Source organism: Halictus rubicundus, chromosome 9 (assembly GCF_050948215.1).
Source record: "Halictus rubicundus isolate RS-2024b chromosome 9, iyHalRubi1_principal, whole genome shotgun sequence".
NCBI classification, from domain to species: Eukaryota; Metazoa; Arthropoda; class Insecta; order Hymenoptera; family Halictidae; genus Halictus; species Halictus rubicundus.
Window position 1 is genome coordinate 10,057,310 of NC_135157.1, and position 24,491 is coordinate 10,081,800.

At 48.0% G+C, this 24,491-nt stretch overlaps 3 protein-coding genes across 11 annotated transcripts in view; 1 reads left to right on the forward strand and 2 right to left on the reverse strand.

Annotated features, from left to right (window-relative positions):
* Nucleotides 1-6,712, forward strand: part of Pdk1 (Phosphoinositide-dependent kinase 1) — a 744,020-nt gene extending 737,308 nt beyond the window's left edge. For all 4 annotated transcript variants that reach the window (XM_076793522.1, XM_076793523.1, XM_076793525.1 and 1 more), the window contains one exon: nt 308-6,712. In XM_076793522.1, coding sequence (XP_076649637.1) covers nt 308-418 — 111 coding nt within the window. In that variant the 3' untranslated portion in view covers nt 419-6,712. The remainder of the gene's footprint in view (nt 1-307) is intronic.
* Nucleotides 5,285-8,249, reverse strand: Aptx (aprataxin). 3 transcript variants are annotated; one of them, XM_076793536.1, is made up of 4 exons: nt 7,982-8,249; nt 7,477-7,803; nt 7,277-7,410; nt 5,285-7,187 (listed from the first exon to the last, which is right to left on the reverse strand). In XM_076793536.1, exons 2-4 carry the CDS (start codon nt 7,764-7,766, stop codon nt 7,012-7,014), a joined length of 600 nt encoding a protein of 199 aa, XP_076649651.1. In that variant the 5' UTR covers nt 7,767-7,803; nt 7,982-8,249; the 3' UTR covers nt 5,285-7,011. The 3 variants fall into 3 exon arrangements, with proteins under 3 accessions (XP_076649651.1, XP_076649652.1, XP_076649653.1); XM_076793537.1 differs by having other exon boundaries at nt 7,477-7,813; XM_076793538.1 differs by having other exon boundaries at nt 7,477-7,881.
* Nucleotides 8,250-8,350: 101 nt separating this feature from the next.
* LOC143357347 (uncharacterized) overlaps nt 8,351-24,491 on the reverse strand; it is a 322,767-nt gene continuing 306,626 nt past the window's right edge. For 2 of the 4 annotated variants that reach the window (XM_076793760.1, XM_076793763.1), the window contains 9 exons: nt 20,006-20,302; nt 19,163-19,572; nt 18,611-18,895; nt 16,546-16,686; nt 15,578-15,761; nt 15,062-15,361; nt 14,117-14,748; nt 13,424-13,939; nt 8,351-13,284 (listed from right to left, as the gene is read on the reverse strand). In XM_076793760.1, coding sequence (XP_076649875.1) covers nt 12,928-13,284; nt 13,424-13,939; nt 14,117-14,748; nt 15,062-15,361; nt 15,578-15,761; nt 16,546-16,686; nt 18,611-18,895; nt 19,163-19,572; nt 20,006-20,302 — 3,122 coding nt within the window. In that variant the 3' untranslated portion in view covers nt 8,351-12,927. The remainder of the gene's footprint in view (nt 13,285-13,423; nt 13,940-14,116; nt 14,749-15,061; nt 15,362-15,577; nt 15,762-16,545; nt 16,687-18,610; nt 18,896-19,162; nt 19,573-20,005; nt 20,303-24,491) is intronic. The other 2 variants (XM_076793762.1, XM_076793761.1) reach the window with 2 other exon arrangements.

Genomic DNA, 24,491 nt, shown 5'->3' on the forward strand with positions numbered 1-24,491 from the left:
AAGAAACGTTTTGCGCATCAGCTTATCATCGTGCCTGTTCTATCACAGCGTCCAGCTCCGTAGACTCGTGTGCAATCAAAACACGCAGAGATCGAAATAACGTTCAGCCGTATATCTCTCTTTCTAGACTGTCCGGGTCTACGGTAGATTTGCTTACCGGACAATGTTTACCGCGATTAAAAATAAATTACTTGCGGCTATAGTAGCAAAACAGACCTTGGCCCGGTTCGATTACCCTTGTTTACGCCGGCCGGTATTTCAGCAATGGGAATCCCACGCGTCAACTTGTTTTCCTGTCTGGTTACAGCCAAACAGAACCTACTATCTCGAAGATCCCGAGGGATTCGCATTGGAGTGGTGTAGAGCAATCGAGAACATGCGAGTCCATTACTACGGCCTGCAGGAGACCACCTCGTAAACAAAGAAGACTGAACACTGATCGCTTTTCACGGAACGAAGGAGAAAGGACGAAAGAAAGCCTGGAGGAGGAGCAGAAGTAGGAGAAGAAGAAGGAAAAGGTTTTCATCCTGTATAGACTAATGTGCGAACCGTGAAAGTCCGCGAGGCGCGACACAACCGACCGTTTGTTGTAACCATTGGCCAGGGGTTGGCGATTCCAAATAGATGATTCGATTTAGGGTAATCGTGACTCGTCGTTAAGAAAAATGATACGTTCTTAGGATATAAGTTTAGCGTACCACGCGGCGCGATCGAAGCGCGTTCTTGTACAGTTTAGGTGAAAATTGTCTAGGTGAACTAATTGACAGTCGAAAGAATACCACCCCCTCCGAGGTGATCGCGCGCGCACGCGTCTCGGGGGTCGAGTAAAACCGCGTGTAACGTGCAGCGAGAATGCGTTTATAGTTCCGTATTTATTGTCGATTGCTCGGGAAACCTCGATTCGGAGGCTGCACGCTCGGCTCCAGCACGCGAACACAGACACACGCGCGAAAAATAGCGCGACTTTTTAGCCAAGGTATTCGAGAGCTGTGCGCGATCATAGCACGCGCGTGCTCGTACACCCACGCTGTCCGAAGCCGGTCGCTCTCGCGATCGAGATCGCCCGAATAATGAAACGGCGAAGAAATATTTATTCGAGAACGAATCGGTAGAGTCGAGAGATATGGAATTTGTAGTCAAAATTACCAAAAGAAACACTAGAAACGAAACACACAGCTCGCGGAAATTTCGACGCGCGAGCGAACGGAAGGCGATCCGATCGCGGGACGCGCGCGCATTCGAGCGGCGTGCACAAGCGGTTTTGTTCCAAATATAGCCAAAATTATCTAGCGAATTGAGAGAGAGAGACGAGATATATAGAAGCTGGGAGACCGGCAACGGTGGTGACGTATCCTCGATCGTTGCCGGTCCCGCTAGGGGTCTAGCCGTCAATTTATTATAGTCGAAGTTAACCAAAAATTATCCGGAAAAACGCGTCGGGGGACAACGTACCGCTTTGCAGCTTTAACGGGGGAACAGTTTTACGACGCCTGGAAGGGGTTCTCGGAATATCGCGTGTTGTTCCGGGCCCGCCTTTGCTCTCTTCAAATTCTACAGTATTCTTCTCTTGTTGTTCGTTGCCCCCATATCCTCTCGGAACTTTGTAAATATTTAGCGCGGTTTCCAATCGAAGAGCCAGGCTTCGTAAAATCGTCCGCCGATTGTATAAATAGTGTTCTATATAGTTAGGTAGACGTATAGATAGATTATATTTCGTAGGTACAAAAATCGTTGTCCGACCGCGGTTTTTCTTCGCGCGTGAAAAACAAACACAGGAGAAACGTTTTTTCGTCATAGTCCTGAATTTTTTCGCGACATCGCCTTCCCCGGTCCTTGGCCTCTGCGGACTGCGAATCGAACAACGTGTGCGTGTGTGTATGAGAGAGAAATTGAGAGACAGAGAGAAAGTGAGAATGAGAGCGTTTGTTTGCTTGCGTGTGTATGTGTGTGCTTGCGCGTATCGCCGGGAACTGAAAGAACCGCGATCCTTTTGGATCGCGATCGAAGGCAAGACTTCGAGTGGCTTTTTCGGGGAGTATGAACAAAAAGCAAAAATATAAAAAAAAAACGCGGGGGAAATAACGTTTGTTTTACAAAATGAAGCGGTGGGAATTGGGGGGGAGTAACGAAGCTCTATTCTTTCGTGGGAAAACTAGAGACACAATGACCGTTGCACTACATAAATTAGGTCAGGGATGTCCACGGGTGGAGGAGCGCCCCCTGCCCTGCTCCGAGCTGCTCTCCCTTCGCGAGTCTCTCTGTTTTTCTCTCTCTGTCCGAAGCTGTTCGGCCGCCTCGGGAGCCCGTTCAGGCCAACAACGTCAGTTCATCAATCTGGTACAAAAATAGAAGAAAAAAAAACAAAAACCGTAACGTTTTTATTGTTCGTAATACGGCTTTGTAGTGACGATCCCTGTCTCTGTCCGCAAAGTATGGCGGCGATCGAACCCAAAGAATCGTGACAAAACGCACTTATTCAGGTGAAACTTACGCAAACGTTTGTGCACACAGAACGAAATTATTGTTCGTCTCCTTGCAAGATCTCCCGGGTTATATGGCTGGCTTATAATCTTCGATCCCGTTCAATCCATTCTCAAACACGAAAGCCGAATCACCGCATAGAATTGTTTCGAAAAAATTCGTTTCGAATCCGAATAAGTGCACGAAGTTGTTTCGCCCCTTAGAAATTCGCATTGGTGCAGCAGAAAGCACCATTGCTATTCTTTTATTTTTAGACAGACTCGATTAGTTTCCCTCCCAGTATCCTTCCGAGGCTGTTCCGCTAAACGGGACACGATACTTCGAAAGGAAACGCTCGTGTTCGCCGTGGTTATCGTTTCGCGAATAGCGGAAATTGTTACGCTTCGTATAGAGAGAGAGAGAGAGAGAAAGAAAGAGAGAAAAGAGAGAACGTTTGGTGTAGAACCTTAAGCTCCGGAGCTTGGCTCGGACATGCCTGTGTTAGGTAGATAGATGATAGAGAATTAAAAGGATAGCTTTAAGAGATGTAGTACCCCGTTTAGAAGCGAAACTGCACGCGTACACTAGAGAAAACACACGTACACGTACACGTCACACACTTAAAGCAAGTGCGTTGCTCGCGTTCGAAACCTATATCGTCGTTATCATTCTTACTATTAGTATAATTTTCCTAGAGTTTAGTGCCGTCGCTGCCGGTTTAGATATCGTTAACGTTCTATTGTTATTAACTACTTCGCCGTGTATTACCGACATAAGTATTTTGCACCCTCTCGTAACGTTCTCGACGCGTTATTTAAGCGACTTTCGTTTCACCGTGTTCCGTTTACTATTATCAATATTAATTAATGTTAATATATTTCTTTCTTTTTTCGTTCGTTCCCGTATCGTTTCGTTATACTTCATTTTTCGTGTCTCTCCCTACTATACGCGACTTTCCTTTAATTTATTGCATTCTCGTGTTTGTCCCGCGATCTATTTATTTATCATCGTGTTTTCACGTTCCCGCGAGAAAAGAAAGATTAATATCCAAGGATCTAGACAAAAAATACCGCGCTTTTCAACTTAGGGATTTAAACATACACACAGACTTGCTAGTATCACTACCGCTACCACCACTGCGATTATTATTTACTAGTTGCTACCGCTACTACTTTACTATTAAAGAAAAAAAAAAAACAAAAGCCGTTCACCAGAGCGCCGTGCTCGCGTACGCGTGTACACGCGCCAAGCGTACAACCGGCCGCGTGTACACGCGTCACCGCAGCCTCGTGTAAAAAGAATATTGCGTTCCGCGAGTATACATATATACATATATATAAAAAAATATATATATACATAGATATATATATATATTTAATATTACAATCGTCCTTAGGCGTAAAATACTCTAGGTATTCTTGTAAATACTGCCGCGTTTCCGACACGCTCCGAGATGCTACCCTTCGTATGCGCGCGCGATCCAGTCGTCACCGGCGAAAACTTGTACGATACCTGTATATTTATCTATACATAAATATTCTATATATTATATAGATATTCTATAAAAAGTATATATATACATATATATACACTGACATATATGCATATACAGATATACAAAGTATTTATGACTTGTGAATAGTAGTTAGGGAAAAAATCGTGTATAAAGCAGTGAGAGAGACCGAAAGAGAGAGATAGAGGAAAGAACTCGTTCGTCCGTAGATTTTAGGCTGGTACCGCGCACTTAGGTTTAATCATTTCGTTGACGTTACCTACGACCACACGCGGCGGACGACTGGATCGCGCGCGCGCGACAAGCTCCGTGACCCGTGACCCGTTTGTATTATACGCGTAAGAAACACCCCCCGCCCCCCCCCCCCAGCAAACTCCCCACATTCTCGCGTTCCTACTATCCACTTTTTCCACCCGTTCTCCTCCTTCGCGCGACACTTAGGAGACTTAAACAGGGTATTCGGAAGGAGAGATTCGGGAGGAGAAGACGGGTCGATCGTCGGGTCCGTGACGCGGCGCGAGTATGCTCGAAATAATGGTGGTCCGTTCGCGGATCGGCATTGTCCTTGCGCCCAGTGGCTTTCCAAAATGACCGCTTTTGGCGTGTCACGCACGGTGCTTGCGGGCGAAAGCGCGGCTCGCGGCCTCGACGACCGATCCCTCGCCATCCCCCCGTCTCTCCTTCCTTCAATTATAGTGAGAATCGTTCGCGCGAAGGAATCCTGATAGTTGTTGTTGTTGTTGTTCTTGTTGTTAACCTTGTTCCCCCGTCCCTTCTCGCCCCGAACCCTCGTCGTTCCCCGATTTGCTCTGCCCTGGTCACGGAGGGTAGTCGATACGAATGGTCGACGCGGTGAACGGCCTAACGTCGGAACATGTTCGGCCCCACTCTGCTCGAGATATCGGACCGCGCGCACGTTTGTACACGGCACTTTTCGAGACGCATACACGAACCGCATCGCTTAATGAACGTAAGCAGATGCGAGTAGCTGCGCCGAATGTTGTTGGGGTTGTACGCGGGCAACGGACTTGCGTCTGTTGGTGTAGGGCTCATGGGGTGGTAAGACGGTTGGCTATTTTGGAGCTAAGGCTTGAAATAGCGTATTTGCCGATCAAGTACGCGCGGCTGCCGCTCCGATAGCTGCTGTTCCGTGATGGGCTGGATGATGATGGAGCAGTTTAAATTATCAGAGGGGAAGACTTTCTTGAATGGTATCCAGTCGCTCCATCCGAGTCCCCCTATCTAACCACGAAGATGGGCGAGCCGTGTGCAAACGTGTTTCTTCACTGCAGCCTTCAGGATTGTCTAGTATTGTTTTTTTACGAAAATTGCACGAATGTCTCGATATAAGTCAAATCAGTTCTTATCTACTTTCTTACCTAATATTTTGATGCGAAGGGATGGCCCAACGCATCTTATTCTAACATCCTCTATAATTGACGTGGTACTGTTCTTTTGACTATGTCCTGAAGCCCTGCAGTGTCCGGTGGTGTCTCTTGCGCGTATATCTGGCCGAATATTTTCTGTGAATCAGCTGTGCGTTCGTTCGCTCGCACATGGCCGTTCCGCGTAGGACAAGATCGCGCACCGGTTTGCGGATAGCCGGTCTCCCAAGATCGTCGACGCGATCTTTCACCGGGGACGATGCACCAGGTCCGTCGACGAGCTAAATTTCCGAAGCTTGCGTCCGTGTGGATCGTTCGAACGCCACAAGGAGCTTCGATCGCGTTCACGGCTACGTCCGATTAAAAAGTTCCTCGCTAACGTCGACGCGAACCCTCGCATCGTTCCCCCCCGAAGAAAGAGCGCGTCGCAGCGTCGCCGTTCTATCGACCCCCCGGAGGCGTTTAATCACACGGGTCGGTGACACGGCGCACGCTTACGACACGTTTCCACCGTTGGTAAACTTTGCAGGTTCTACGTTTTATGCAGACGTTGCAAACTTTCACGTGGGAAACGTGTGGTGCGACACCCGAGCGCCAGCCGAGGGGACAGATGAATGGGTCGCCTTTTATCGTATTTAAATAGTTTTGCGTTTTTCCTCCTTTCGTTTTGTTCGCACCCCTTTTCAACCGTGCGAGAGAGAGACTGGTCAATCACCGAGATATTCCTGACACACCCCCGAGAGAAGGCCGGCGCTCGGCGTTGTCAGCAGAACGCGAAACCCCTACCTTTTGTATTATAGCTCCACACTCGCAACACTAGCCGAGAAAACTTAAGAAATCTCTAGCCGTAATTTGTTGAGAGAAAGACGACACAACTGTCAACGCGACACCAGAGTACCGTATAGCTAATTTAATTTATACCGCGAGCGAGCGTGGATAATACTTAAAAGTGCGACAAAAACCTGGCGAGAATTGTTGTTTCACGTATGACAAGAATAATTGAAGATAAAGTGGAGATCGTTTCACGAGATGCGCTAATTTTCAAGCACGCAAGCAATAACAACCATGGCCTTGCGATTATATTCGATTGCCTACCGTTTCGGCGTGACAAGGACGGTTCAACTATTAATTGCAGTATTACTAAATGTATACAGACTAATGTACACTCACACGCTCACACACTCACCCGACACACCACGTCACACAAAACGGTTCACCTTGTACACACTTGAATACTTCACATCGGATAAGAAGACTCTGTAAATAGTTAGCATGTAATTGATATTATATAGGCGGCAAGACCTATTAATATTAACATCAAATTTATTTATAGTAAATTTTCCGAAATACCGTATGCCTTTTGTGTTATCAATTCGACATTACCTCCTCTTCCTATCCTAATGAGAATGTTAATTGGAGCGAGGGTTGCAATTAACTGCAGTTAGTATGTAAAAAACCATATATTTGTTTTAATCTACAATCTTATCGTTCATGACGTAAACTCCGTTTATTCTAATGTTCGCATTTTTGACAAGGCTGCCGTTACAAATTATTACTATGCACTTTTCGGTAAATGCGTTGCACAGATGTAACCGAGAGTGTTTTAAATGGAAAGAAGAAAACGTCTAATTCCGTGGAAAACAATTGTCTCAACTAAACGATACTTCTTTGATTCGGCAAATGCGACAACAAGTGTCTCTTCAATTCGGGCATGTTTTTCGGAGTATGGGGGCACTTGTGGCACTTAAGCGGGGTGTTCAAGTGTTCTGCGGTGTCCTCGGATTTCAATCTCTTGAGCTCGCCCTTCTCGCGCAACTGATTGCAGACGTCTACACCAAAAATTGATTGCAAACGACATTCGTAAGTTGTAAACTGGTTCGTGTATTTCATTAAAATATTTTTGCATTTGTTTACATACCTACTGAATGCAGAAAGAAGGGCGTAGTGAACGAGTTCCAGTGGTATTTATTTTTTAGACATGGGCTATTGAAGTCTGTGCTTATCACATGCAAATGTAATCTATGCATACTTGGCACAGCGTGATACCCAATACTGAAAAGAATCTATTTACAATTGCCTATATTGGAACCAATAAATTGCAAGAATTGGAACACATACAGAAACTCGAAATCTTTGTGTTGTTTAGTAAGGTCTTTTGCAACATCAGCCATGTGAATTAACAAATCTTCATTCTCTTTTTTCACGTGCCAAATCGAGGGGATGTTTGCCTTTGGTAAGACCAGATAATGAAACTGTGCCTTTGGATATTTGTCCTTGATGACAACCACTTTATCGTCTTCCTTGACCTTGAGCGCAGGGTCCTCCATGGAAACGAGCAAGCCAGTTGCCCAGTGGTGTTTCTTTGGAGCTGTTGCATCTGTTGACGTCACTTTAGGTTTGCGCTTCATTGTTGCTATACAGTTATGCAGTTTGGCAACTAGAGTTCTGAAACAACCTACATTTACGAATTTTTAGCAATATGTCTACATTATAAATAGAGTTAACATTTTATGCAGCATAGCACTCAAAAATTGTAAATATGGTGGAACGTCATTGATCCGATTATAATTGATTATTTGTTGATGAACTTACACGGTAGACATTAATTTCTGATGGTACTCACTTGGAAGTCTAGAACTTTTGTGCTGATCAGAAGCACAATATAAACATCTGAGAGGTTATGTTCGCTGTGTCGCTGCCGTTGTCGCGCATCAATGTAAGTCGATCAATTTCTATTATTTTACTGAATGCACAACACACTTTCGCATCGTTCTTCACTCTTTCTACACACGAATAATTTTATTAAACTCCGAATTATGGAACGTTAGCTCGGTTTGAACGTTTGCTACTGATCTGCCTATTGCGCATGCGCCGACGCAGGCGGTCGTCGCACATCTTTTGCGCACAATTTTAAATTTAAATGCGAATATACGAAACGCTCACGATCTCCAAGCTTTGTTTCTCGAGGTAAATAAACGAACGACTTAGCGAATAACTTTAGATTTATTTATTTACTCAAATGGAAGGCAATCGATAAATTTGCAACAAATAAAAATAAATAACACTCTCTCTAGCAATAATTACGTGATCGTTACTTAAACGTACATATCATTACAATAAATTCATAGTTACTTAACAAAACTTATACCATTTCTTTTTACGCATGCTCATACAAAATACGTTCGTGCGACTGTATGTGTATGTATGTATGTCTGTTTGTGTTTGTGTATGTATATACGCGTGTATATGTTGGGTGTATGCGTGCGTACGAGCACGCGCAATCGTACGTTACGTGTATACATTTTTTTTGTAAACTTTTGTTGTTTTTAGCACGTTGATACACGGTACATCTCTCGCAAAACTATACACGGACGACAAATCTCGCGTCCCAAATGTAGAATTTCCCCTAGTAGCTCTTCTACACGTTCCACACACACACACGCTCACACACTTTTTCCTCTTTCTTTCTCCCTTTCTCTCTTCATCTTCCTCACCATTCGTCTTCATCGCGCGCGCAACCCACCGACACACTCTCGCAAACATGCTCGATTATACAAACGAGAAAAAAGACACTTTCACGCGTCTCACGGACACAGACTACCAGATTCGCACAGCCTGGCAAATCAATCAATCGATCGATCGTTGACAGATTTCATGATTCGAAGAGAAACGAAGAACATATTTTATTTATCGCGGGGATCGCAGTGACAAGCAACGACGCTCAAGGCCGCGACACCCTTCGTGAAAAACGAAGAACAAACATTCGAGGATCTTCGTGCTGTTCAAAGACGAAACGCTTGCCCAAGGTCGGCCCAAGGTCACGGCGGAGTCGATCGACCGTTCAAGGCCACGTTCGGGGCGCACACTTAAGCGAACGAGTAACTTTGTCCCGATAGTAGCGTGATCCATGAATTGGTTCCTTCGGGGGGCCCTTTTATGTCACCAAGAGGGACGTAAAGATGTCAGCCATTTTGCTGATGATATCATTTTTGGGGGTCATTTCGGAGACTCATGGACGACGCTACTCGAAGCGTACCCTCGGCAGGCGAGCTCGCATGTTCGAGGACGTGTCCTGGCGACACTCTCCTCGGCCCTAGCTCGAGTACGATAAAATGATTATTTTACAACACGCTAAGAAAACTCTTATTGTCATGGCAACGGGTGGTGCGTTTCGTTTTGACGAAGCGATACGCTGTGGCAAGGGGACGTTTTCTTTTTTGGCACGACTCTCAACCCCGATCACGCACCATGTTCCCTCTTTTCTTCATCCCTCCCTCTCCCTTTTTCCCTCTGTTTCCCCATCGCGCGGTTAGAGGACTTTTAAATGCAGAGTTAGTAGCGTGGGTACGAAGCGACTGTGTGATCGAATCAAGGGGAACTGGTCTCGATCTAAATGCACGGGTTTCGAATGGACCTCGACTGAGGCTGACAGCGTCGTTTTATGGTTTTCGATTCTCTAGTCGTTTGCCACCGTCTTACAACTGGTGAACGCTGCTCTTCAACGCTAGAACTACCGGAAGTAAGGTACCCAAAATATTTTACAAAAATTGATCCCGGAAAATGAGATGTTAATTGATTTGCATTAACACCAGTGACAAAACGTACAATTCCACGTGGCTCGTTTCGAGTCCTCCGGCAGTTCCAGCGTCAATGTTATTGATTCTATCCAAATCGATGGGTTCAACCTTTTAACTGGACGACTCTCCAATTATGAACGCTTACACGAGTCACAAGGCACAAATAAAATTGAAGTGACAAGAATTCCGTTCCAACCAACGTGAATACAATAGAACCTCGATTATCCAAATCTCAGGCATCACATTTCTTTATTGTCTGAATATATTCCACAGCTCAGTCTAAAACGATGGACGTACAGCAGAACTGATTGTACTTAGTTCATCACTGGAACCGAGTAACTGTTTATCCGAACACCTACGTCCTTCTGATTAATTCGGATAACCGAGGTTCTAGTGTAGCTTATACCAATATGAATACTGTGACGCATCAATTAAGGTGACATTTAAAAACAGTCTCCAGTTAAAAGGTTGATCGTAAGTTTGCTCGTAGCGAAAACGAGGAGAACACTAATTCGACTCGTGGTCTACTTCATCCCCTTCCGATTGCGTTCAGATGAACTGTGTTTGCGAATTACGTATAAACGAAAATAGTGAACAATTCAGGTCCGATTTCAGCGAACAATAAGCGTCTAGCAAGGCAACGAATCGGAAATGGAGGGTCTGTTTCAGATCCTTGGCTGCGTCTGGCGAGGGACATGGTGTTTCGAGGCCCACGGGATGTTTCTCTCTGTGGCGCGTGAACGACGTTTGGAATGTTGCATACTTTTAGCTGCTTCATCTTTGTGCGCAGTGGGGTGAACGATGACGATGATGGTACGACCTCGCTTGCCAAACTGCCACTTTCGATCGTGAGAACAAGGGATCAAGCTGATTGAATCGCGGAGCACGGTTCGCACCGTCGAGTCGGCTCGAATCATCAAGTCAATTTCATTCGGGGATCGTTTTTTTTTTTAGAGGACTCTAACGGCGCGAGGGTGCTCGCGGATTCAATTATGGAGGACAACCGACAGCTCTAATTAAGGGTTTCGATTAGCACCATCGCTGATCACGTACGCTGATACCGTTTCCACGCGCTCATACACATTCTCACGGACAACACCGCAGGCATTCGTCACTTTCTCGCGTTATTACCGAGCTAGGCAGTGCGATCCTTTATCGTTACGTCGACGTACGAAGCCACTTGGTTCTGTGAGGGGCGTCTCAAATCATTGCAACCTCTGATCTTCTTAAAATCCTCAGGCGTTAATTTCATCCATACCATTTTTTCGGTACAAACACTGTGACAACATTTTGAAGAACTTCAAGCAATCCAGATAAAAGTATTTTATATCACTTTATGTTGCAGAGTCTCCTTGTTGACTCTCCAAATTGAAAAAATTGAAAATCTATGATCGGATTGAACACGAGTGGTCAGATTCTGAGACGGGCCCCCCGATTTCTGTTGGAACAGACGTGCGAAAGCGCAGCTTCTTCGCGTAGCTTCGGTCTCTTGCTCGTACTCGAGTTTGGCAACAATGGAATGTCACAAAAAATTAACAAAAAATGAAACGACTCATTAGAGGGAAATAAGAAGAAACGGGAGAACCGCACGATACCCTGACATCGGTACACCACTATCCACACCCATTCCGAAGATTTTCTATGCGATTACTGAGATTAAAATAATGTAATATGTAACCTCTAACATCACATGCTCTTGCTTAGAAAATTATATAGCTGTGCGGGAAAGCCGTCGAACTCGTTCCATACCTCACACTCTTTCAATCTCTCTATCTCATCCTCTCTCTCTCTCTCTCTCTCTCTCTCTCTCTCTCTCTCTCTCTCTCTCTCTCTCTCTCTCTGTCATCCTCTCATTCATTCTCTCTCGGCTTTCCGAACGCAGCGTACATTACTGTATTGTACATACATATATGCATATGTATATGCATATGTACGTATACGTGTACACATGTATACATACATACCATGGATCGTTACGTTTATATTAGATTCTCGTAAGTGTAATAATTATCCGATTATTATATTACGATTGAATAATGGTTCGTTCGTTTTGGAGGGAGCACGGGAGGGAGGGGTGGTGGCTGGGTGGCTGGTTTCGCCGGATGATGAAGGGGCTCAAGGGTTGCGGGATAGCGTACGAGGAGAAATATATACGCAGCTTTCCCGTTGGCTTTCCAGTTTTAACACACACGCTATTTTTTTCGCAGTTATGAAAACTCAAGCAACACACGACTGTAGACTGGATAGTAAAAACTAGCTAAGAACGCTCGCAAGAAGATTCTTTGGAGAATTTTGAAGACATCGTCGTTGTCGTCTTGTTTCCACTCGCGCGGGACCACGTAGCTCTTGCTAAATGGTCCACGCCGCACCGTTGCTGTACGCAATTTTTATCCGAACGATCGATCGATCGCGAGGCGTAGACGTCCCAAAGAGAAGCTCCTCGGAGAGGAAGCAAACGTTCCCCGCGGTCGACATCGCGAAAGGAAAGTGCTTCCGTGCATTGGTTTTACTCTACCGTGAAACGGAGCAATCATGCTCTAGTAAAACCCCGTTCGAAAAGATCGCCTCGCGGTCTCTCGTCTCGCACCGTTTTTCCCGGACGCGGATTGTCAATTACTCACCTAAAAGTCTCGCTCGTAAAAATTGTACAGCTATTCTACCCCTAATTCGTACGAAACTCCTCCGCTCGGTACGTCCGAGTAGCGTAAACAAGTTTTCCGGCGTTGATAAGTACGTTCAGCGTCCCTGTCGGCCGAGAAATGTCGCCGCGATTCTGTTTCTTTTCCCCGTACATCATGTGTATGTATGCGTTTTATCGTCGTCGAGAGGCAAGTATGTATCTGCTGCGAAACGAGTCGTGGAAATGCACCAAACAGTCACAGACATGGTTCACAACACGCGTGTAGCACTTGTGTCGACTCGGCTCGTCCGCGACGAGCTCCCCGTTTGCTGGTTAAGTACACAAGGCCGAGCTCCAAGGCTGAATCCCGGGCTAGGTCGCGAAGTCAACCTTGTCCCAGGTGAGCGACAGGTCGGAGGACATCTTGAAGTCGGTGTCCTCCATGTTGAAGAGATCGAACGGATCCTGGCTGCTGGCTAGCAACGGGTCGTAGATGTCCGTTCCGGAGGTGAGACTCATGGACGACGCTGGTTGATGATGAGACATCGTCGTCGAAGTGGCTGGCGGCGACTGGGGCATCAGAGAGTCCAGCCAATCCGGGTCGTCCATGTCCATGGGCATGTCTCCGATGTCCATCAACTCCTGCGGCGCCTCCATTTTGACGCCGAGGTCGCAGTCTAGCTGGCCGAAGTCCATGGTATCCAGGGTTTCTAGGTCCAGTCCAAGTTCCTGAAGGGAGATGACAGAAAAACGCGTTAGCAATGCCACCATCGAATTTAGAACACATGTATGACCGCTTTAGCCAATATTTCCATTTAGACCGGCATTTTTGCCAAGTGAAATCTTTTCAGATCGCAATTACATTTACCTTAAGGTCTAAGTTGGCGTTGTCCGAAGACGTGACCTCCTGAGGTGGCTGCGGATCTGGCGACGCTTGGTGGACCGACTGAGGACTCAGCAGCATGGCAGTATCCAGCTCCGCCTCCGAGGTCAGCAGATCCGTGTTGAACGACGACATCTCCTCTTGTTGCTGTAACTGTTGCAATGCACTGGGCAGTTGAATGCTGAACGTCGCGTAAGGCAACAGGGGCGGTGGTGGCGGTGTCGGAGCCGGATAACTCACGCAATCGCTCTGGGAGACCTCCATCGCAATCGGGCTGATCGGGCTGATGGGACTAGCAGCGGTGAACACCAACGAATGCGTCTGGCTGTCCGCCGGCGCCGTGAACACCAGGTTCTGCTGCAACTGCCTGTTCGGGGTCGTCGGGGTCGCCGGGTCCTGGGCAGCACTCGGTGGCAGCTCCCCGTTCTTTATCAGGATCTCCAGCACGTCGTCCACCACCTGGCTCTTGATGTGGTTCTTCTGGACTGGCTCGATTTTCACCTGAAGTTGAAAAATGTAGGGTTTAAAACGTATTTCGTTGACCAGGTTGTATTCTGCAGAAAGCTTCCTCGGAAGCTTCACTGATCAACTTCAGCATTTTGAGGATTGAACAATTTTCGGAAAACACTATATTTTCTTTGAACTCTACCTTAATACCAATATTTCTAGGGTTCTTACCTTGAGAAGCTTTGCAGCTTCGTCATACTGGGGCGGCGGCGGTTTCCCCTCCTCAGCAGCGACGGTTTGTTGCTGCTGTTGCTGGGCCTGCGCCTGCGCCACCAGAGCACCAAGCAGCGAGCCATTCAGTTTTGCAGGTTTCGCCAGGTTCAGGACGATAGCAGTTGGAATTTGAACGGTAGCGCTGTTCTTGGCTTGGTTCTTCTTGTTGTTGATCGCCGTCAAAGTCGAGGAATCCAAGATGGCGGTGTTGTTCGGCTGCGCCTGCAGGTACGCCGCCAGGCTAGCCTTCGCGTTCAGCTGTTGGAACGCAGCGTGTTGTTGCTGCGTCTGCTGTTGAGCTTGCTGCTGACTCTGCTGTTGTTGCTGTTGTTGTTGCTGCTGCTGCTGTTGCTGTTGCTGCTGCGCCTGTTGCTGTTGCAAGTGTTGCAGATGCTGCAGATGCAGAGCCAGCTGTTGCTGTTGCATCTTGTTCTGTATGTGTTGCTGGAGCACCAGTTTCTCGGCGTGGACGGTGGTCGGCTGAGTCTGACGGATCTGCTGGAGCTGTTGCTGAGACTTGTACAACTCGCGCTGCAGCTCCTCTATCCGCTTTCTCTGCTCTTTGATTATATCGTCTCCTGAAACACGAGCTGCACGCGTGAAGACACCGACGTGTGTTGCGTTCCGAAACGGTTTCCCCGAGTTTTAACATTTCTACTACGGTTTAGGTCAGCGCAAAAGTTCGTATTTTTTTGCACTGACCAAATATTTTAAAAGCTCGACTCAATTTTACGGCGTGGGATGAAGCAAAGATTGTTGGGAGCTCGGGGGTTGATACAGTCTGTGATTGGTTGCGATTGATTCGCAATATATTTTTAGGATCGGGCAGTCGAGGAGACAGGATTATCATTTTTGTGCTAACTCCTGAGGTCCCAAGGATGAACGGTATGAAAAGAAAGCTACCTGGTGGGCTCGACGGATCGTCCTGTTCGCTGCCGTGCGGTGAATCTAACCGCGGGCTGTTGGGCTCGTCCTTGATCGCGGAGCCAGGGCTCTTAGCGTGGGAGCTAGACTCGTCGGACGTCACTGGCCCCGGTGTGTCCATCAATATGTGGCCCATGTGTGTCACATGCGGTCCATTCGAGCTGGACGTCGAGTTACTGCTGGACAACTCCGTGAACGGCTTTAATCTCTCGATCAGCTGCGGCTTCGAGCCAGACACCGGCAAGTTTCGACGTTTCAGCTCCACTTTGAGATCGCTTACTGGAAATGCACATATGTACGGTCAATCCCTAGTTCAGGAAGAACTAATGATTGCAAATAGCTTCCCACCGTGTTCAAATTACTGTAGGTTCATTGGAAAAACTTGTGATTATTAAGATTAAAAAATTTTTAGGAATCCGGACCGAAGTAGGTTAGGGAACAAAGGGTCGGACGCAGAAGAAGAGAGAGAAGAGAACCAGGTCAGGAACATCGTACCTTTCATTTCCTCCAGTTTTCCCAGGGGCCTCAGCGGCGGTTGTTCCGAGGGGTTGTTCGAGGAATTGGATGGCGCAGGGCTGGGCGCGTTCGCGCTACTTCCGCTGATGCTTCCGGCATCGCTGGCGCCGCTGCTGTTCAGGGACAATGGCTTTTGTGCTGCCGGTAGGATGATCTGTGGATACTGCGGGACAGAAACACTCGTTACGCAAAACGGCTATGCGGTTTCAACGGTCGTAGACGCGATAATCGCTGCCGCGACAGACGTTTCAATCGATCGCAATTCGCCGCGATCTCGTAACTCGATCTTCGATTATAAATCTGCGCGTAATAGCGTAATTGCTATGCAAATTACCGCGGAGAGAAAGTAACGTGGCGCCTAACGAGCCACATCCGGTCGGGAGGTTCGTCTGAGATTCGAGTGGCCGTGCGTTCTTAACGTTTTACCTACCGCAGACCTATGAACAGGCTTCTGGGGTACTATACTACGTCGAAATGAAACTTCGAGATTTACTTTTAACTCTGGAGTGGTCGTAAGAATGTTGATGGTTATCCTTTGAAACGAAAGAGCTTGAAACTAAAACTGTCGTAAAGAATATTGCTGTTCTGTCATTACAAATTCATTTCATCAAAAAATGAAAGACTTCTAACAGTACTAGGGGTGATAGTAGAATTAAGGAATGTATGAATATGAGTAGTTTGATTGCTCAATCAAAGTTACAATGGACAATGGCTGACATGCGTACACCAATGCAGGGTTAAGTTATAGTCCCAGGAGAAATTCTTCGATTATATTTCTCGGAATAATTTGTTGGTTTATGGTGACAATTGCTACTAAGAATTCTGCTAAAATTAATCTTTTATTGTGTAATTATAGATTCTCAGAATTGATTTAACATCGGTGTCAACCGATTGAGGAGAGATAAACGAACGTTTGTATGACTTGTGTAATGATGTCGGAATAGTACCTTGTGCTGCCATTCGAGCTGCCATTGGAGGAAGAGCTGCTGCTGCTGGAGCAATAGCTCGTAGCTGGTCTCGCCGGGCGGCGCCGAGCCGAGACCGGAAGTCGTCGACGACACCGATGTCTTCTGCGCGTTTGGCGGACCCTGGTGACAGACATTGTTCGACGTTAGGATTAATCGCGGCTAATGAGGGAGGAGTGGCTTGGCATCCTGCGTGCTGTCACGTGAAGGGAGCTCGTAATGTTCATTTAACTATTTAGAAAGCCACGCTGCAAGCCATTGAACGCTTAGACATTTTTCTAAGAAGCTGCTGTGTTAACATCTTGGTTCAGACTTGTTAAAAACGCCTCGAAACAAGCAACACGCGGCGTTGCAATAATTTATGGCAGCGATTTGAGACTAATTCCTGCCAATGGGGCACGCCAACTAAAATATACCGGCAGAGAGATCGCATCGATATCGCCGGATATCAATCAAACGAAGCGCGTAGTCCGACATTAAAGATCCCGCGTAAATTCGACTCGAGACAGGGCCAACCCCTGATGTCCCCGAAACGCGAGAAGAGTCATCAGCCGCACAAATTGCCGTGGGTAATTACCGGCAGCGTTTCGGTCGTTCCACGCAGTAGAAAAATTCCGGGTATGCCGTCGGTAACGTCGCCGCGCAAAAACCGAGAGAAAAATCGCGTACGGCCAGGGGCAGAGGATGTAGGATGCTCGACGTAGGAGAGGCCGAGGCGCGAGTGATAAATGATACATCAAGATGTTTTCTGCGCCCTCATTTGCACGCCCATTCCCGGCTCGCTTTCACGCCGGCCACGCCATATCCCGAATGTTTTGGGAGCGTGGCCGGGGTCCGTGGCAGCTATCGGGGGCTCCGTTGGACCTGCCAGCCCCCTTGGACCCCCTTTCGGACCCCGTTGGATCCGCATCTCCTTTGCTCCCTGGCTTCCTCGCTCTTAGGTGCAATTAGCGCTCGAATTACTCAGAGCTAACGAGGTGGGCCCGGGCCCCGGGCCCTTCGAGAGATCGCGAGAGTTAATCACCCGATACGATCTCCTTCTGCGCTTCTTTCTCCCTTCGACGGGGACAGAGAGGGGACCAGAGACAGAAAGAGAAAGACAGACAGGGAGCAAGCGATCGCTTCTTCGCGGGCTACCGAAGCCGAGATTTACCGGCCGTGCCCGTTTTTTACTTTGCTCTTGCCTCTCGCTGCTTCCTCTTTCTCTCGGTCGGTCTTTTTTTCCTTCAGCCCTTCTCCGCCGCTTTCTTTTCTACTCTTTGGTAGCCCCCTTTTTTCCGTGACTTTCTTATTCCCCTTGTTTCTTCTTTGTCCCTGCTCTCCCCCCTTTTCTTCCCGATCGACTCGTGTCTTTCTTCGGTTGCTCTTCTCTCTATGCGTCCCCCTTTTCTGCTCCCCCAGCTCGAATATTAACGGAACCGGTACTTCGTCTCACCGCGGTCCTCCCGCTTGTCCCCTGCTCAGCCCCCGTCTCACGATAATTACCTCGCGTCGCGTATTTTCGCCGGCCGAAACCACACTTTCGATTTTCACTCCTGATAAACGCGACTCCGCGTCGTAAAACGCGCCGCGCGTATTTTTACCACCGCGGTCCGAGCGGATACGATCCTCGTAATCGCGCGCGCGTAAAGACCGATCACGCCTTCCCGAACGGTTTCAGCGGAATCAGGAGTGAAAGTAGTAAACGTAACATTGACTCCCGCTCGACAGGAATGCCTCGTTCCGGCGCGTTACGTCAACGGCGGGGTGGTGATGCAAACGCTGAAGGGGTACTACTCATCGAACGCGATTCTGCTCCGAGCTATCGATAGTCGAAATTAGATTCTAGGAAATTATCTACTTCTTGACTCGTGTGCAACATGTACCGTGCAATTAATATTCAATCAATTCCATAAAGCTTTAAACACGGATTTAGTTCAGATCTATACAGTACGCGACTAAAGTTTGGCACTGGGAAGAGGGTTAAGCAACATCCCCAGGGATGGGGCTAGTTGGACACCAGTCTACTGGTCCACGGTGAAACGGTGAAAATAGGATGTAGACTCACCTTGTATTCGTGGAACTTGATGGTGCGGGTCTTGGGTTGGCTCTTGGTCTTGGACTTCTTCCTGTTCTTATCCTTGCCGGGCGCGTCGCTCCTCTGACACGTGGACGCAGCGATCGGGCTCGGTTGGGGTCTGGGGGTGATGGCAGCCGGCGGTGGTGCCGGGGGCGACGCTATCGAGATATTGGAAAGGGGACTCAGGCTGGACGTCGTCGAGCCCAAGGACATCGGACTGGCCGCCGGCGCCAGTGGAAGGAGGGTCGTCGACGGACCGTTCGTCTGACTCGCCTGTTAACAGAGATCGTTGCTTTTTTCACCGCGGAATTCATCGATTAATCGGCCCACATCGTTGCCCACCAATTTATGACCGGTACTTAACGTCCGACGTAAATCTATTTTTGCGTCGGAGTCGTCGAGCCTTTCTTTTTTTCCCTTTCCCTGTCCCCCCACCCGACCCCGTATTATCGAACGTCCTATACAATGTCCTCGCCGGAGTGGTTCTCTCGTTATTGTCCCTTAAACGTTTCTCCCTTTCTTGCCAGGCTCGTGACTCACCTGCGTCGAAGCATGCTGCTGACTGTGCTGGACCTGCTGTTGTTGTTGGTGCTGCTGCTGTTGCTGCTGATGTTGTTGCTGCTGATGCTGTTGCTGCTGCTGCTGCGAGCTAACCACGGTGTTGCAAAGCTCCGCGAACGTTTGTATCGTTGACTCGTTCGATGCCTGCTGGAAGACCGGCGACGTTGACGAGACGACCACGGCGCCGCCGGTCGTCGGAATACTAAGCGAAACGGTAACGATCCCTGCGGAGGCGGCTGCCGTCTCTAGGACATCGGACCGGGACTCCAGCTGAGGCGAGGGCGCGCCCTCCGAACTCTGAGAGTCGTCCTCGAAGGTGATGTAGTGGTCCGGGTGCTGGGGCTTCGTCACTTGGCCCTCGCAGGTGGCCTTGAAGGGAATGTGGCCCTCTGAAATGAAATCACAAGGTCCGTTAGAACGAACAAAGTCTTCTTCAACTGCGTCCACATTTGTTATCTAGCTAGTGGTAGCTAGATAAGTAGTGGTACTTGTGGTCATGAGCCTCGGATACATTTTCAGTTCGCTTCAATATGTATGCTGCTACAACAACTCGTGTAACAATTCATTGTCACTTTCCCAGTATAGGTACTAGTCTATCTGAGTCTATCTGAGTCTATCTTCGTGATTGTTTAGCTAAAATGATGTGGCAACAGAGGTGTGGTGACAAATTGTGCAAGCTTCAGACCTCTTCGCAGACAATAGTCCGAAAGAATGTGCGAACGGAAAGACCTGCGTGGACCGAACGTCACCGTTGTTCTTTCCAGGCGCGAACAACGTTCTTCCGAAGGGCCAACGCGTTTCGATCAAGATTGGAGGACTCACCTTTGACCGCCCTCTCAATGGGCTCCTCTGTGTGAAGAATATTCTTCTGGATCAGCTCGAGCGGTCCTGGTCGATGACTGAGCTGGTCGTTCAGCTGGTCGGCCAGCCTGGCCTTCTTCAGCATTCGCTGCCTCTCGGCGAGGCTTGGGTCCACGTGACCCACATCCTCCAGGATGTGCTGCCTGACCAGCTCGTCTCGTCCCGGTCTCTGCTGGATCTTCGCCTTCAGCAGATCCCCGGTCTTAGCCCGCTCCAGCTGCTTGCGTTGCTCGTGGAACGCTGGCGGTGTCTTCAGAGCTGCAAAGTAATACAAACGTTCATCTTCTAGTTGCATTCATAGGGACATCTTAAATTTAGGTGACTCCGTTTCACTCGAAAATTCCATCTATCCCGTGTCCATTGTTAGGACAAGAACAGTACCCTACCTAGATCCTAGACTCTTGATGGACAAGTACCACGAGTCAGTAAGACTCTTCAATCGAAAAACGGACAACGTCATCAATCTCCGATAAACCGGAAAGAGATCCCTCAAGAACCCCGATGCACTCCGACTGCATCCACTGCACCGAAACTCGCTTTCCCAGTTACGCATTCGGCTCCTTTGACAAGACCGGTCGCTATTTCCACCGAGGCTCTCCCGAAAGCATCAATAGCGCCACGGAGACAGGGTTCAAAGTAAGGGCGGTATCTAATAAAAGAACCGTCTGGTGAAAAAAGCGGCTCCCAAGCTTTTAGGGTGTCCTCCGACGCCGCATACTGCACGCATCAATTTCCGGGACGATGATGGCCGTCAAAGATTTCCCCTTGCGGTCGTACGCGCCGGCCTCGCGGCCGCCATTTTGGTGTCACCGTGAAGCTCGCCGCTCTTCTCCCGCATTCCACGACACCATTAAGTCTCCGAATAAATGATCCCCGAAGTGATTTCTCTACGCGAGCGCCGCGCGACTATTTCCGGACGGGACCGCGCCGCCGCCGCTTCGTTACACGGAATAAAAGGCTTGCACCACCTACGGTGCAACGATCACCGACGTGGCAACGGAAATGTGCGCGCGGATCGCTACACCCCCGTCGACGTGCCTAATAAATTCCATCGTGCATTCGTTTTGACCGCGTTCCCGCAGGGGCGATCCTGCCGGACGATATTTTCGCGTTAACGTTTCATGAGGAACGGGAACCTTGTTCCGTGCGAAGAAAACTTTGTAAGAGTTGGAAACCGCGGTTTCTCAAAGGTTTAAGGAAGTATTTCGTTTTAAAAGCTGTTCGATCGACCACACCAGATACTGTAGGTATATTACGATAAAAATCGCTAAGAATCTGAACGAATTCATTCTTGTTTTCAAGTAACGTGAAATTCATGCTATTCCACAGATCCAGTGTACTCCCCTTTTCCCCGTTACGAAGCAATGTCACCCGGTCTCAGATTCCACGAGCACCCCGCTAATAATACCCGACACGAAAGCTTTCACCGAACACGTTGCCAGCCACGTTCACCTAAACGCACCTGAAAGTCCCATCTACCAACGAACGAATCAGGATACGGGGTACCTACCGATGCTCGTTAACGGTCGAGAAACCGCGAGACACAGAGCCGAGGGGAAAGAGAGAGGAGCCCAGCCGGTGAACGGTCGACGTCGCGTAGGAAATTCTAAAATTAACCTCGCGATTCGATTCAATTAGGCTTCCTTTCCAACATCCCCGCGAGTGGCTCGCGGCTTTTGTCTCACCCACGCGATACGTCTGGGCGCAACAGGCCCGGCTGAGCGAAGCTGACTCCGAGCCGAGCGAAGCGGAGTCGGGACGCGACGCGACGGTGCGGTGCGGTGCGGTGCGTGTTTCGCGCGAGCGAGCCAGCTGTGACCCAATTGTCTAGTTTCTATCGAAACGCTTATAAATCACTAGCCGGCGATGGACGCGCGCGGCTGTACACCGAGTCCCAGTATTCCAGCGACGGCCGATCATAAAAATAAATGATGCCTATATCCAGCGTCGAAGACGCGGATTTCGAGCGATAAATCGAACGCGGACACGCTCCGCTCGAAACGTACGAAAGGACGCGACACTCCACACCGTCGCGCGATCCGTCCAGTTTCTCGAGACCGATGCGTTTCAGATTCCAGTTTCTCGAAACCGATCAGTGCACAGGCGATCCCGGTTTCTAGGATTTGCCGTGTTCACGCGAACGATTATGCAAGTTAGGGAGAGTTTCGATTTCCATGCAAATTCGTACACGCGCTAGGTGAAAGCCGCTTGGCACGCTGCTCTGCCTCGGTTTCCCTGTTTTTTTCGGCTTTTGGAAAGCGGTGGATGATCTTTTCCGAGGATCTTGAAGAACCTGACAATCAGACATTGTTGTGCTCTCGGATTTTTTATTTTAATCCTTCAGTTTTCAGGCACAGGCTCGTAGACCGGCATTTGTAGCAAAAATGAGTGGATGAAAATCAAAATAGACGAAACATCAGACGAATTGAATATGACTAGTAGTACATTTATTCACTACTTATTGATATTATTAAGAAACGAAATTTTTATGGCAACCCCCTTCTCTTTTCACAAGTCTTTTATGCAGAAAACTTGTATTCTGCATTAAGATCTACAGTCTACTTATTATATTAGATCAGTGTACCTAAGCCTTTCTAAAATTCTTATGCCCCCTATGTAACATACAGATAATTTTTAATATTCAAAAATTGATCACTGAAGAAACTTAAGTTTTAGGAAGAAATCACTAGGAAATTGTTGAAACAAAGTAAATAAATTTTCAAAACGTATAATGGAGAACTGAAATGCAACAATTGCCTCCCCCCCCCCTTAACAAGGGGCGTGGGCGCCACGTTGGGAAACAAAAGCGGTATTCCGAAACAGTGATATTCCAATATTTCTAGAACATTAAAAGATCGTTGAAAGGTGCGTTATAAATGAGTGCCCGGTGGCCCACGCAAGGGTTAAATGGGGCAAACATATAAAATCCGACAGTTGAAGGTGAAAATAGCCGGTCGAACACTAACTATTGTCCGTTGATGCGCAAGAAAGAGGTGGTACGATCAACACTAATCGCGGCCATCGCGGGGAAGGCCTCTCTCGCGTCGAACTTCATTACGGCGCGTTCGCAAACGGTCTTCTTCGAGAGGCGAATTACCCAATCAAAGTGAAACTACCGGCAAACGGCGGCACACACGCAATCAACAAAAACAATCGTGTTTTATGGCGAGCCGTTGCATTCCGATTGTCCGGTCCGATCGAGCCCCCGGTGTACAGTGGGCCGATTTTAGACGAGGGGGGGGGGGGGGGTCAGAAGGCGCCGCGCGAAACATGAGAGCGTGATTCTCTTAAATCATCCGCAATCGGTGGACGCGGACAGTTCGAGCGAGTCGTAACCGCGGGGACCGCAATTTCGGATTTACGATCCATCGGTAGATCGTCTCCGCCTAGCGTCGTTAGCACACGGCGATAAACGTCTTGGTTCGTTGGAATACGATCAAGTTCTCGCGCCGATTGACAACCAGCCGGAAAAACGTCCGACTATTTGCGGTCGAGCCATCGTCTTATGATTTACTCTTAAGCAAAACGCGCGCCAACTTATTCCGAACCGATGCCAAAATATTAAGTTTGTTCGCAAAAGTATAGAACCCGAACGTCTCGATAAGGAAAATCCATTGTCACATTAATATATATTTAGTCGATCTCTGCAACATCCTGATTTTTCTATTTTTATAGCATCGAACAAAGTTCGCCATATTCACTCCGTGCCTGCGTGGGCGTCGTATTCTGTAACGTGGACGCTCTCGGAAAATTTTACTCTGATTGCGTAATCCCGTTTCCGTTCGCGAACCGGCCCGCAAAGACCCGCGGAAGAACGAGATACTGTTCGCCGTTGAGTTTCGCATTGTTCGGATTTATGCTGCTTGACGGAACGATTGCACTTTGTAACGATTGTGCGGGAGAATAAATCTTGTTCCCTTCCGGCGGCTTTGAAGCAAATGTTATCGTGTTTGACGTTCTGTATGCCGCATTATGCCCCAGCGTCGAGAGACTGGTCAGTAAAAGCGTCAACTTTGCTCTTTAAAAATGCTATCGTTCCTGGAGCAGTTTGCTGGTCTTAACAGACATTACTGTAGTACATGGAAATTAACCCTTTGCACTCGGCGCTATTTTCATTTTATTCATACGAAACTGCTCCGATTTCCACGTATGATATTTAAATGTTCAGTAATCTACTGAATAACAAATTTTGTAATGTAACAAATATTTTGTAATTTCTTTGAAATAGTGCCACAAACATTTCTAGTGGCGCTTCGGAGTCACCACTCGAGTACAAAGGGTTAATAGTCTAGTAAAACATTACGAACTGAAGCGTGCAAATTAAAATCGAAATGGCAAAAGCAACTGTTCGAACAGAATTCGCTTATTATCCAGCAGGAAGTGTGAACGCAGCTTAAAGGCTTTCGCGGAACGATATCGATAACCGGCTCGGATTCGGATAACCGAG

What these genes read in the sequence shown, in the direction of transcription:
- Aptx (XM_076793536.1), bottom strand. Translation starts at nt 7,766, where the DNA reads ATGAAGCGCAAACCTAAAGTGACGTCAACAGATGCAACAGCTCCAAAG. An exon ending in CACAAAGATTTCGAGTTTCT is followed by an intron (nt 7,411 to 7,476) that starts GTATGTGTTCCA and finishes GATTCTTTTCAG; the next exon opens with TATTGGGTATCACGCTGTGC. An exon ending in CTTCTTTCTGCATTCAGTAG is followed by an intron (nt 7,188 to 7,276) that starts GTATGTAAACAA and finishes TTTTTGGTGTAG; the next exon opens with ACGTCTGCAATCAGTTGCGC.